This window comes from Pseudoliparis swirei, chromosome 13, assembly GCF_029220125.1.
Source record: "Pseudoliparis swirei isolate HS2019 ecotype Mariana Trench chromosome 13, NWPU_hadal_v1, whole genome shotgun sequence".
Classification (NCBI taxonomy): Eukaryota; Metazoa; Chordata; class Actinopteri; order Perciformes; family Liparidae; genus Pseudoliparis; species Pseudoliparis swirei.
In genome coordinates, this window is record NC_079400.1 from 17,876,233 (window position 1) to 17,888,769 (window position 12,537).

At 48.2% G+C, this 12,537-nt stretch overlaps 1 protein-coding gene across 15 annotated transcripts in view; it reads left to right on the plus strand.

The window, feature by feature from the left end:
* mrtfab (myocardin related transcription factor Ab) overlaps positions 1-11,954 on the plus strand; it is a 35,603-nt gene extending 23,649 nt beyond the window's left edge. For 6 of the 15 annotated variants that reach the window (XM_056429707.1, XM_056429713.1, XM_056429720.1 and 3 more), the window contains 16 exons: positions 1,662-1,717; positions 2,676-2,750; positions 2,991-3,162; positions 3,971-4,110; positions 4,207-4,353; positions 4,559-4,627; positions 5,015-5,199; positions 6,032-6,203; positions 6,292-6,675; positions 6,804-7,766; positions 7,858-8,064; positions 8,153-8,233; positions 8,685-8,825; positions 8,948-9,040; positions 9,692-9,755; positions 10,530-11,954. In XM_056429707.1, coding sequence (XP_056285682.1) covers positions 1,662-1,717; positions 2,676-2,750; positions 2,991-3,162; positions 3,971-4,110; positions 4,207-4,353; positions 4,559-4,627; positions 5,015-5,199; positions 6,032-6,203; positions 6,292-6,675; positions 6,804-7,766; positions 7,858-8,064; positions 8,153-8,233; positions 8,685-8,825; positions 8,948-9,040; positions 9,692-9,755; positions 10,530-11,092 — 3,512 coding nt within the window. In that variant the 3' untranslated portion in view covers positions 11,093-11,954. Of the gene's footprint in view, positions 1-1,661; positions 1,718-2,675; positions 2,752-2,990; positions 3,163-3,970; positions 4,111-4,206; positions 4,354-4,558; positions 4,628-5,014; positions 5,200-6,031; positions 6,204-6,291; positions 6,676-6,803; positions 7,767-7,857; positions 8,065-8,152; positions 8,234-8,684; positions 8,826-8,947; positions 9,041-9,691; positions 9,756-10,529 lie in introns of all 15 variants that reach the window. The other 9 variants (XM_056429710.1, XM_056429715.1, XM_056429714.1 and 6 more) reach the window with 7 other exon arrangements.
* Positions 11,955-12,537: the final 583 nt, after the last annotated feature.

Sequence of the window (12,537 nt, forward strand, 5' to 3'; positions counted from 1 at the left end):
CTTCTCTTTCCACTTCCTGTTTCAGAGTTCCGCACATTACAATAGGCATAAAAAAACACACTTGGCAGGAGAGTGGATAAACCATCTGTCAATCAAACTCCTGCTGAGGCCAGTCAGGAGAGGAGCAACAACTCTGGATTGATGTGCTGTTCTTTGTTTGACTTCAAATGCATTTCAGTTCTGATGTGACTGCTTCTTCACGTGCCACTATCGTCGGCTGTTGAATTTTAGGATGATGACGATCATATGAACTGCTAGAGGAGGAGGAGGCTGCATCATGTTTTGACTTTTCAATGTCCAAAATGTGATTTATATCAATACTCGTGTAATAATAATGGTGAATAAGTGCATGTTTCTTAACACTATTATGCAATGCTGGAGGAGAGCGTGATGAAGGGTCAGACTCTTTCCACCCTTCCTCTCGCGGTAACCGCTGCCGGGTGCTCTCAAGCAAGGCACTTGAACTCCTCCTTGCTGCAGAGCTGCTCTTTACGTGTCTGTTGTTGTCGTCCTGTATTGAGGAGGTGACTCGTGGGTTTTTAACCTCATGAGCAAGATTTGTGTCGACTTTCAGCTGACAGAAGTTACAGGATCAGCTTATTGTGATCTTAGCCGTTGGTTATGTCACAACTGGTCACAACATCAGGAGTTGTGACATGAGGAATGCCTCCGACACACACGCTGTACTGTAGACAGTGTCCACATGTCACCAGCTATTGACCAATCAGAACGCCTCGTTTCATCACAGTAACTGCCGTCGACCTCCCAATATCCTTCCCCTATACAGCGGATATCTTTGTTTTTGCCCGTTTGGATGCTCTTGGTTTAAACCGATATCTGGATGTAACCAAACACGTACACGACTTTTATTTCAAAGTAAGACTAAGAGATGGAATCAAATCTGTTGAATGTTTCTAGGAATATTGAATATGACTTGCATTCGTTTTTTCTTTTAACTTAAACTTCGGGTAATTGAAGTTTTAGATTTTCTTTTGTTGAACAGATGTAGTTCGGTAAACTCTCGTTTCCTGCACGCACACACACACACACACACACACACACACACGCACCCATGTGCTAGGTGCATAGGTACATTGCCAACATTCATGACAGAGCGCAGTGATGAATGTAGATTTTCTTTGCGCAGTAGTCCATCCATCACTCGGCACTCTGCTCCTTTGGTCGACATCAGTAACGTTTTCTGTTTTAAGAAAGCCAGAAAAATATCGTGAAGCAGGTCTATTTCGCTGATTTATGACGGCATGTAAGAGATTAATCAGAATATATACGCACGGGTATTTGGCACACAAAAGCTTTTTTGCTCCCTTGATAAGATCAGACGGATGGATTCAAACTAACTTCCTTTCTCCCTTCAATCTAAAAAGAAAGAATACATGGAGGACGTGGACTCACGGTTACCAAAAGGCAGCATGTTTACATTTAGGCTCGTGAAATTGATTGTAGGTCCAATGTCTTGGGATCACTCGGGTGGCTTTCACTGCAGGAAACGGTGCTTTAGTCGTGCACACACGTCACGCTGCACCGCCGTGAGCTCTCCTGACCTCCTCGTCCCGCAGCCACTTCTGCTTTGAGTCCGTCTGTCATCAGAGTCCTTGTGAGCTGCTGCCTTCATCTCCCCTTCGCTCCCTCTCTCCTTGCAGCACTGAAGAGCCCGGCAGCCTTTCACGAGCAGCGGAGGAGTCTGGAGCGAGCGAGGGTGAGTGGCGAAAGCACTGTGAGCTTTCTCAATGGACTTGCGGGGGGGGGGGGGGTAATTAAATTCTGCTGACAATATGATGACAGGAAATAACACATCAAAACTTAAGGTATCATACACACAGTAGTAAAGTCGAACTCTTTAGGTCCTGGGTTGCTCAGCATTCATAGCAGTTTGTCTTTTACATCACCTATCTGACTTTTCTTGATGCTTTTAGTCGTAGCATAGTTAGTATTTGCAGCGAGATTCATCTTTGCTGAACAAAGAAAGAAAGAAAAGCACTAAACTGCAGAAACACCACCCACAAATAAATAAGAGTGATGTCACGGTCTTGGCAATGTCACAAGAGTTCATCGTCATGACGTATCCCATCTCCAGCAGCGGTTTATTGCAGAGTTCATTGAGCTCTCGTAGCATGTGTCAGCCATGTGTTGCCGCTGTGATGGAAGACTCTGAACTCAACGTTGTCTTTGTCCATTTGATGCTTGCAGGGGACAAAGTATGAGACGGCTACTCGGGGTCGTGTGTGGCATAAGGCATCATGTTCATTTCTACACACCTGAACGTTACACACCCCTTTCGCAAACAAAAAGAATCATTAAAAAAAGACAAACCATATCTAAACGGGTCTGAACCAGTTACTGTGAACAATAGAGAACGTCCTTCTCACGCAGATTGCGATTTGTTGTTATCAGTTCTCTCCGCAGGCCGTCTCCAGACTGAGGTCCATTGTCTTCTCCTTGTGACCCTCCGAGTCACTTCTGCTCACATCAAACAATTCTCTATGCAATTAATGCTCTACCTTCTGTATCATAAGCAACACTATGTTTCACCATCACACCGCTCTCTGCTGCCCTCTTTGTTTTTCTTCTCTCTCACTCTCTCTCTCTCATCCTTTTTGGTCGTGGTCTCTCTGTCTTACATCTGCCACTCGTCCTCTAATGTGTGTTTTCCGCAGACCGAGGACTACCTGAAGAGAAAGATCCGGAGTCGTCCCGAGCGTTCCGAGCTGATCAGGATGCACATCCTGGAGGGTGAGTTTTTATGTTGATCTTCGTAGAAGAAGTTCAACTTTATTACAAAAACAGGAATCGGTTCAACGATGGTCTGAATTTCTACAAAAATGTCTTCAGAATTTGATTTTTTTTTTAACTTCCTGTCTTTTAATAGGCCAGTATGCATCTTGTGTTTTACACAGCATGTACCTGGTCGTAGCTTACAGATCAAAAAATGAATCGCTCGATGAATAAATTGGCGTGCACGTCGTCCTGCTGTATGCTCCGCAGAGACGTCGGCGGAGCCGTCGCTGCAGGCCAAGCAGCTGCAGCTGAAGCGAGCGCGGCTGGCCGACGACCTCAACGACAAGATCTCCCACCGACCCGGGCCCATCGAGCTGGTGCACAAGAACATCCTGTCTGTGGACGGCCAAGTGCACTCACCGCCGGGTAACTACACACACACACACACACACACACACACAGGTCAAGAAATGTACAACATGTGCATGAAGAACATTCAGTCACTCGTCATTAACACACATTATAGCCACACGGATGCTGAGAAACATGAGGATGCACACACACACACACACACACACACACACACACACACACCTGCACGGCATGCTGTCACATGACATGTAAACACAAAACACCAGGCGTTTAAAGACATAAGAAGAAATAAAAAAAGTTTACAGCCTGATTCAAACAGTCTGTTGTCAAGGAGACCCCGTCCATACTTTATAAAGTCTGTTTCTAAAACACGGTCCCCTCCATCGTTGAGTTGCCACTGTGCCGCTGACTTTGTTTGCACCTCTAGAATCTAAATGAAGTTGTCTCTGAACACACCTTCAGCTCTGTAATTACAACATCCAGGTATTTACACACACACACACACACACCTATATATGTAATACAGTATTTAAACACACACACACACTTCTTTGTAACCACAGGTGGCATCACCTTCCTGGATATGATACCATTACAACTAAACTGTTATAGAAGTTACACAATAACTATGTTTTGACATGGCTTTGAAACGTGCTACATGGAGTGTTGCATAACTTCTGGTGAGATTCGTCATCGCCGTTCAGCAATCTGATAATCGGTGGTGACTGTTTGAATCTGAACACATTGTGCGCGTGCCAGCAATTTTATATTTTCGCCCTGTGGCCACAGCTCATAAGGCATTTATAAACCACCGCGAGATCCCACGATTAACTTAAATGAATCTGAAAAATCTGTCCCACAGATTCTCAGAAGGGAGAGAGCTCGTCTTTAGACGAAGACAGCAGCGACGCGCTGTCGCCGGACCAGCTGACCAATCACGACTCTCCCCCGAGTGCCATCGCTCAGCCGTCCCCCTCCGACGGGAACGTGTCCTCCGCACAGGTAACTTATCTTTTGAACTTTGAAATAATTGAAAACAAAGAGAATTTAAGTTTGATGAACTTGATCGTACCATTAACCAGAGTAATGTCTTCTCAGTTCATCACACCGTCGCCTCCTCCTCCTCTTCCTCCTCCTCCGCCACCGCCTCCTCCTCCCCAGGTGAATGGGTCAGACTCCTCCCCATTCACAAATGGGACGATGGTGACCTTAACAAACTCCCGCCCCTCCACTGGACATGTCAAGGTGCGGGTAATGCTGGTTATTTTTCTCTCTCTCTCCCCATGAAGTATTTCCCTGTTTCAAGTTGAACTTCCTGCAAATTTGATGACTTGATGATGAGTAAATGTGACCTTAATCTCTATTTGTGGAGCAGCTATAACTGGCTAACTCTCCCCGACCTCTTCATGTCCTTTCTCCTCCTCCCCCTTGATCCCATTTGGGTCGGCAGTCTCAGTCTAAGATGAGTTCAGACCGTCCTTCACAGAGATCCAAGAAACCAAAGGACAGCAAACCCAAGGTCAGGAGGCTCTTTGTGTCATTCTCATCTTCACTGAGGAGTTACGGTTTGATCGAGTGTCGCTAAGATCGTTCTTGTGAGATTTAACCGAGGATTTCATCACTCATCTCGTCCATCAAGGTGCTCTTGTTGGGTTTGTTGTCAGTTCTCTCCGAGGAGGAAATTCAGGGCTTCTCTCTAGGCTCAATGTTTTTACATTTATCAATCAGAAGAGGAGAAATCCATCGTGGTAGAGCATATCTATATCTGAACTGGTAATACTTGACTCCAGTTCAGAGATTTCTAAATATTAACAATCAGTAAATTACGAAGCAGGATGAGTGTCGCACACTGGTATAGATTAAAGAGTCGAGTTGCCTCCTGAACTCTTTTGTCTCCCGGGTGTAGGTGAAGAAGCTGAAGTACCACCAGTACATCCCTCCGGACCAGAAGGCCGATAAAGAGCGTCCGCTGGAGATGGACTCGTCCTACGCCAAGCTCCTCCACCAGCAGCAGCTTTTCCTGCAGCTGCAGATCCTCAACCAGCAACAGCAGCACTATAACTACCACACCATCCTGCCCGCCCCCCCCAAGTGAGTGTTGTGGTGTGGAAGTGAGGAGGACGGACTGCGGGGCGGCTTTCCACTCGTGTGCCACCCTCCTTCTTCCTTCTCAAATTAAATCTGTTAACCTGGGAGTTCATTTCCAGTGACACTCCAGAGCCTGCAACTCAAAGCAGAATGGATTTAACCCTTGTGTTGCCTTAGGGTCATTTTGACCCGAATCAATATTACACCCTCCCCCCGCCTTTGGGTCATTTTGACCCGATTCAATGTTTCACCCTCCTGTTACCTTTATATTTACTAACATATTTTACCCTTTGGGTTCAATTTGACGTCAGCAATTAAAACCTCCAGAAAATTATTAGAATTAATATTGTTTTCCAAGTTTAAGTGTGAGGCACTTTATGTTTGTTTGTTGACTACCGAAAGAACACCGACATTAAACATTGAATGGGGTCAAATTAATCCTAAGGCGGGGGGAGGGTGTAATATTGATTCGGGTCAAAATGACCCTAAGGCAACACAAGGGTTAAAATGTCTATCCCAGCTCAGCGCCAGTGGTTTGACAGGAATGACTGATTGATAATTGATTTGACTTATCAAATGAAACCTACGGATATGATATAGCTTTTGGTTTAAAGGATTAGAAGCCTTCAGGGACAGAAAGTGATCTGGGAAAAGAGACTTTGAAATTAGAAATTATATATTTATAATGTTAAACCAATATATTTACCACCATCACATTTTCATGATCTGGAAGTCACAACTTTCCCTCTGTCGCCATCGAAGAAGAAGAAGAAGAAGAAGAAGAAGAAGGAAAAAGTGAAATTTACACGTTATCGTTTTTTCTGCCTCTTCTCAGGCCGACGACCGAGCAGCATCCGACAGCAAACTCTGGCCCCTCCCCCTCCCGCAGTGTTCCCACGACGACCACGCCCGTCCCCTCCAATCAGAGCGGGGCTGCCCGGCAGAGTCAAACTGCAGTGGGAGGAGCCAAACCAGGCACTCTGCCCGCCAACCTGGAAGAGTTCAAAGTAAGTCCGAAATTATTGTTGGAACTCTAATGAAGTTATTCTTTCCTCAGTCAACGTCTGCTCACCGCTCTGCTTTCTCATCCTCCAGGTCGCCGAGTTAAAACAGGAACTGAAGTTGCGTAGTTTGACCGTCTCGGGCACCAAGAGCGATCTGATCGAGCGGCTCCGCAACTACCAGGAGATAAATGGCGGCGCCGCGGCGGTTTTGAAAAATGGCAACCTGCAGGGCGTGATCTCAGCCGCCGGCGCCGTCACGTCCTCTCCGACCACAACCACCGCCGCCGACCACCAATTCAGAGAGGGCGGGTTTAAGTTGGACCTGTCGTCGTTGGCTCAGGTGATTCCAGGACGGGTCATGCGATTCGGCAGCACCAGCTCCAGCCCTCCGATGTCGCCCACTCCCTCCGAGAGGTCGCTGGCCGGGATGAGTCCGGATGAGACGAGCTGTAATGGAGACATGTTCGGAGAGATGGTGAGATCGAGATGTCGAGCAAGTAGCCCGTTTATTGGTTGACATTATGTTGAAGTCTTTTTGTGACGGTAAAGAATTGAACATCTTCCTTGAGACTAACATGCTCTTCTTGTTTGGTTGTGCCCCAGGTGAGCTCTCCCCTGACCCAGCTCACTCTGCACCCTTCTCCTCAGCACCCGTCGAACATGTCTCCGCTCTCCAAGGTCAAAGAGGAGACGCAGAGCTCGTGCAGCCTTTCCAGGCCTTCGCCCGGCTTGTGTCAGCCTCCGGAGCCCCTGTGTGGCGTTGCCATGGATACGTCCTCTTTTGAAAAGGACCAGATGCTCCAGGAGAAGGACAAGCAGATTGAGGAGTTGACCCGGATGCTGAGGCAGAAGCAGCGGCTGGTGGAGACCCTCCGGTCCCAACTGGAGCAGGGCAAGACGCCCGGCGTGGGGATCGTGTTGAAGAGGGAAGACAGTGAGAAGAGTAGAACCCCAGAGGTTAAACTTCAAACTCTGATAAAAGCCTCTGCCATTCAGCCCCCCACTCTGCCCAACGGCATCGTGGTGAAGGTGAAGAAGGAGGCGGAGCCCGAGGAGGGGATGGAGGGAGTAACGGAGGGGCTGCAGGCAAAGAAAGCGGCGCAGCCGATGCAGTGCTCTCAGGAGACTCTGCTCAGGCTGCAGCAGATTCATCGGCTGCAGCTCCAACAGGCCGAGCAGCAGAAACAGACACTGCAGCTCAAGCAGCAGCAACTGCAGAGAGCGGCGGAGGCCGTGTCCAACCCTCAGAAGCTCCAGCAGCAGCAGCAGAAGAAAGAGGCCCACGTCCTGCTCCAGCAGCAGCAGCAGCTGCAGCAACTCATCATACAGCAAACTCAACAGAAACAGCTCCAGGCGCAGCAGAAACTCAGTCAACAGAAGCTGGCGCAGCTCAAACAAACTCAAGGGCCGGTTCAACTAAGCCAACAGAAGAACCAGGTTCAGCTGAAGCAGGTTCAGGTTCAGATCCAGAGGCCTTCAGGGACCCAGACCCAGCACAGGAAGCAGCTGAGGGCTCAGCAGCGGCAGCAGGAGAGGCGACCAACGGCAGCTGTCGCCACGCAACAGGTGAATAACCCAGCAGCTTTATTTAATGAGACATTTTAGAAATTTCCACACCGACTTTTTTCATTTATGTATATTATATTTCCATTTCCAGGCGAGCCCAGTCTTTACCAACCCACAGAACGGCACTCTGATCCAAACTCAGGCTCTTTCGTTGGACCTCCTCAAGGCCAATGGCACACCGACACTCGTCACCGACAGCAACGGCAACCACTACCTGATCGCTCTCACCGGCCACACCGCGGACGGACAGAACGGAGGCTCCTCATTGGCCAAAGCCAACGGCCGCATCACACTGCAGGTACAGTACATCTGTTAGTATGTGTGGACTGCACAGGGTTAATAATCTGTGATGTAACGTCCATCTTTCTCTTCTTTTCTTCTTCTAGAGGTTGCAGTCGACTCCAAGTAAACTCCCCAGCACTGACAACCAATCAAAGGAGCCACCAGAGGCCGAGCCAATCAAAAAGGTACAATATAACCTTTAAATTACTTTTCTAACTACAACTATTTATCTAAGTTTGATTTATTTGTATCGGGGAACATTTTCTTTTTTTCTTCTACCACTTTTAGACACATATAATATACCTTTTATATATAATTTAAAGTTTGGGTTATTACAAACGACATCCATAACTGAGGAAATCATCCCAAAAAAAATAACGGCAACAGTTATTGTTATTCCCAGCATCTCGTCTGCATCTTCCACGCAGTAGCAGCTTCCCGCCACAAGGTGTCGCCACTGACACAGTTTTAAATCCTTACACTCAAACAGACTGCAGGCCGATGCAATGTGAGCCAGCGGCAGTTCTTTAGACTTAAACATCTGGGTTTCTGCTGTTGTGCGTCCTAAAGATGTGTGTCTCTCTCTCTCTCTCTCTCTCTCTCTCTCTCTCTCTCTCTCTCTCTCTCTTCGCTCAGGGACTGAAGGGAGGACTCCACCTGGACACCAACGGCGTCCCTCAACCCAACCTCTCCGTCACCGCGCCGCCCAACCTGCAGCCTTTCTTTGAAGACATGTCGGACGGGGAAAGCCAAAGCAACTTAATCTCGTCGCTCAAGGTAACACAACCCCGCTCCTCCGCTCCCGTCCTCTCTTCTGACCGGGCGTGTTGGGAACTTCATTAACTTTCTCTCCTCGTTTCTTCCTCTTTTCTTTTCACTTCGTCACTTCATCCTTGCAGAGAGAGGAGGCGTGTCCGCCGTATGATCGGCACACACTGTTCACCCCTCCCTCTCCCAAACCCAACGCCTCCCTTCCTACTCAACGCTCTAAAGTATGTCTTCCAGCACATCTTTTTTCCCCCCCCCCTATCTATCATTTCCTGTCTTTTTCTGTCTCTCCATTTCCCATCTCTCGGCTTCTCACACTGAGCTCTGGGCTCATGCTACTGAACTGAAGGCAGGTTTTGGGCAGAGTTGGGAGGGATACACTGTGTAGACGTGTTTTCCATTTGTGGGAAATCCTTTAATGTTTAGGGTACTGCAGGGATTGAGTTTAGTTTTCTTCTCACCTAAAGCATTATGGGTAAACGCGTCTACGTAGACTGAGGGATTGAAGCTTGCATTCGAGTAGTCCGACATAGTTTCTGTAACTAAGCAACCAATCTACTTCCTGTTTACACCGGCATCCTTTACGTGAATAATCATCTGATATTCGTCTCCCCCATGTTTACATGTTATCTTGATAGAGAATACCTGTAAGTTATTTTTTACCTAAGTTGAAGTCGATTTGATATGCCGTGTGACGTGCGTGAGGACGATGGGATGTCATTGGAAAAATTTAAGTATAACGGTTGTAGAAAAAGTGTTGTAAGAAAATAATTAATGCACAGAAACCAAAGAGCATGTGTTTATTTTCAGTGCATGTGTGTCTGTTTATCTGTGTACTTGGTGGCTGACTGTAAAAAATGGATCATCTCTGTTAGCAGGAGAATGGCATCAACAGTCAGCAAATGGACGACCTGTTTGACATCCTGCTCAAGAGTGGAGGTAATGAACTCTACAACCATTAATGAGGGAAATACAGCAGGTCTGCTGTGTGTGTAGCACCCTGAAATATGTTATCTTATACATCTTTCTGATTTAATTCAACTGTGTCCATTTCTTATAATTTACTTTAAATATGTGTTTACGGTAATTCATGTGTTGTTCCTATATTTGAGAGTGTTGATCACTTGTGTACATACTAACTGTGAAGGGAGGAAACTGCTTGTTGTCCCTTTTGGAAGAGAGCGCTGTCTCTTTAAGAGAGGGGCACTGTCTCTTTAAGAGAGGGGAGCGCTGTCTCTTTAAGAGAGGTGCACTGTCTCTTCAAGAGAGGGGCTCTGTCTCTTTAAGAGAGGGGCTCTGTCTCTTTAAGAGAGGGGCGCTGTCTCTTTAAGAGAGGGTGCTCTTGTCTCTTTAAGAGAGGGGCGCTGTCTCTTTAAGAGAGGGTGCTCTTGTCTCTTTAAGAGAGGGGCTCTGTCTCTTTAAGAGAGGGGCTCTGTCTCTTTAAGAGAGGGGCGCTGTCTCTTTAAGAGAGGGTGCTCTTGTCTCTTTAAGAGAGGGTGCTCTTGTCTCTTTAAGAGAGGGGCTCTGTCTCTTCAAGAGAGGGGCGCTGTCTCTTTAAGAGAGGCTGTAGACAACAACACAGCGTATGCTTGTTTTTAACCGGCAACTTGTTAAATAAAAGTTGCAACAGAAGAGCGACGTGTTTCTGAAGAGTTGATGTTCAGGTGCAACACCTGCTGTCCACGTGACGTTTCCTCTCTGTCCTCCTTTTAGAAATCCCCGGCTTCAAGGCCACCCCGGACCCGTCCCTCGCCCCTCTCCTCTCCGGACCACCCTCCCCGCCCTCTCCTCCGTCTCCCCTCCACCTCTCCCCTCCTTCCCCTCCCGAGCCTCTCGTCTCCCCGCGGCCTCCCGCCGGCGGGCCGTGCGTGGGCAGCGGACGCCTGGAAGACTTCCTGGAGATCACGACGGGCGGCCCCCTGCTGGGCGTGGAGCCCGGCGGCGGCCTGACGCTGATCCACGACCTTCACAGCCAGATGCTGAGCACGCCGAGCATCCTGGACCACCGCTCCTCCCCGATGGACATGTGCGACCTCGGCTTCTCCCCCCACTCCGCGGGGCTGGACTTTTGCGACCCCACCCTGGACAGCATGGACTGGCTGGATATCTCCATGGTGGGGGGCGGCGGCGGCGCAGGCGGAGGAAGAGGCGGAGCCGGCGACGGAGACGGCGGAACGAGCCTGGCGCCGCTGGCGCCGCACACTCCACCCAGCGTCTTCTCGACGGATTTTCTGGACAGCTCGGACCTGCAGCTGCACTGGGAGTCGTGTCTGTAGCCCCGCACACACACACACACACACACACACACACACAGGGTGTACAGGCGCCGCCTTCATTTCATGCACATATAGAAATCTTTTTCGATGCTGTCTCCACCACCGCGGTGGGGGTCACTGGCACACGCACACACACTGTCGCCCCTGTCTTACACTGTTACTGCACGCAGGACGAGGAGAACAAAGAAACATAGAGCTTCACTTCATAGAAGGGACTTGAACTTCTTATGTCATTCTATGGGGATCCGGTCATCTCCAGATTAAAGAGACGGAGCTAGAAGCTGCATGTCCCTGTAGCCGGGCCCTCCTCGGTGTTGCTGAGGAGGGGCCCGGCGTTCCCTCGGGGCCCCTCCACACAGCGGAGGGGGCCAGTGCCTCCTAAACTTTGCACTTATGCTGAATCCGATTGGTTGAAAGGGGAGCGGGTGTTCGGGTCAACAGCCCTATCAGAACGCTGTGTGAGTGGAAGCTCCCTCAGTCAGCTGAGCCATTAAGAGTGAGACCCAGTCACCTGACCCCCCCCACCCCACACACACACACACACACACACACTCACACTCGTCAACGATCACGATCGTCATGTTGGCCGTTGCTGTTGAGAGGAACCATATCAGCAGTGAGCTGCCGCCTCGTGGAGGTCGTGTGTCAGCGGTGACATCACGGTCGACCACTCCGTTTATGGGGTGTATATTATCAACCGTTCATATGAATAGTTTTTTCTTTGCTCGTTGCTTTTTGAGTGGAGCTGGCGAGGGGGGGGGGGGGGGGCTTCCAAAAGAAAAACGTGGACCTCGTTATTTTTCTTTTCTTCTTTTTTTAAGAAAAAAAAGTTTCAAAAAATAAATATATTATAAAATCATAATAGACGTGTCTTGTTTTTTTCTTTTACATTTTCACAATGGATGAACGCGTGGAAAACAAAGTGTACCATGTGAGGAAAAACACAACAAGTTCACATCTGAGCTTTCTTCATTACAACCCTGTTTATTTCCAATATCATTGGTGACTTGCTTTTGAGAGAGAGAGAGAGAGAGAGACATTGATGAACAAACACATCATGTTTTTTCTTGATCAAAAATTGTGTTTCAGGGCATATCAACGCACATATTGTTGAGTCGATGTCAGCAGCATGTCCTCAGCCTCCTTTGTAAAGACGAGGTCTGTCTCCGCACGCTGGACGGACTGAGGTACTGCACGTACACTGAAGACAGTCCACGAAGACGATGAGGTCTTCGTTTTCCTTCAATGGGACCATGTGCGTCTGACTTGTCTTTCAGAAACTTCTTCGGATACAGAATCAAGTGATCATTTTTTCCTTTATATTTCAGAATCACCTGTACCTGCGTGTGTGGTCTCCTCACTCTTTGCTCATTTGTTAATCTCTTTTTATTTATATTTTATTCATTCTGAATACAGCTCGGCAGTGAGTGAGTATTTAATTTTTT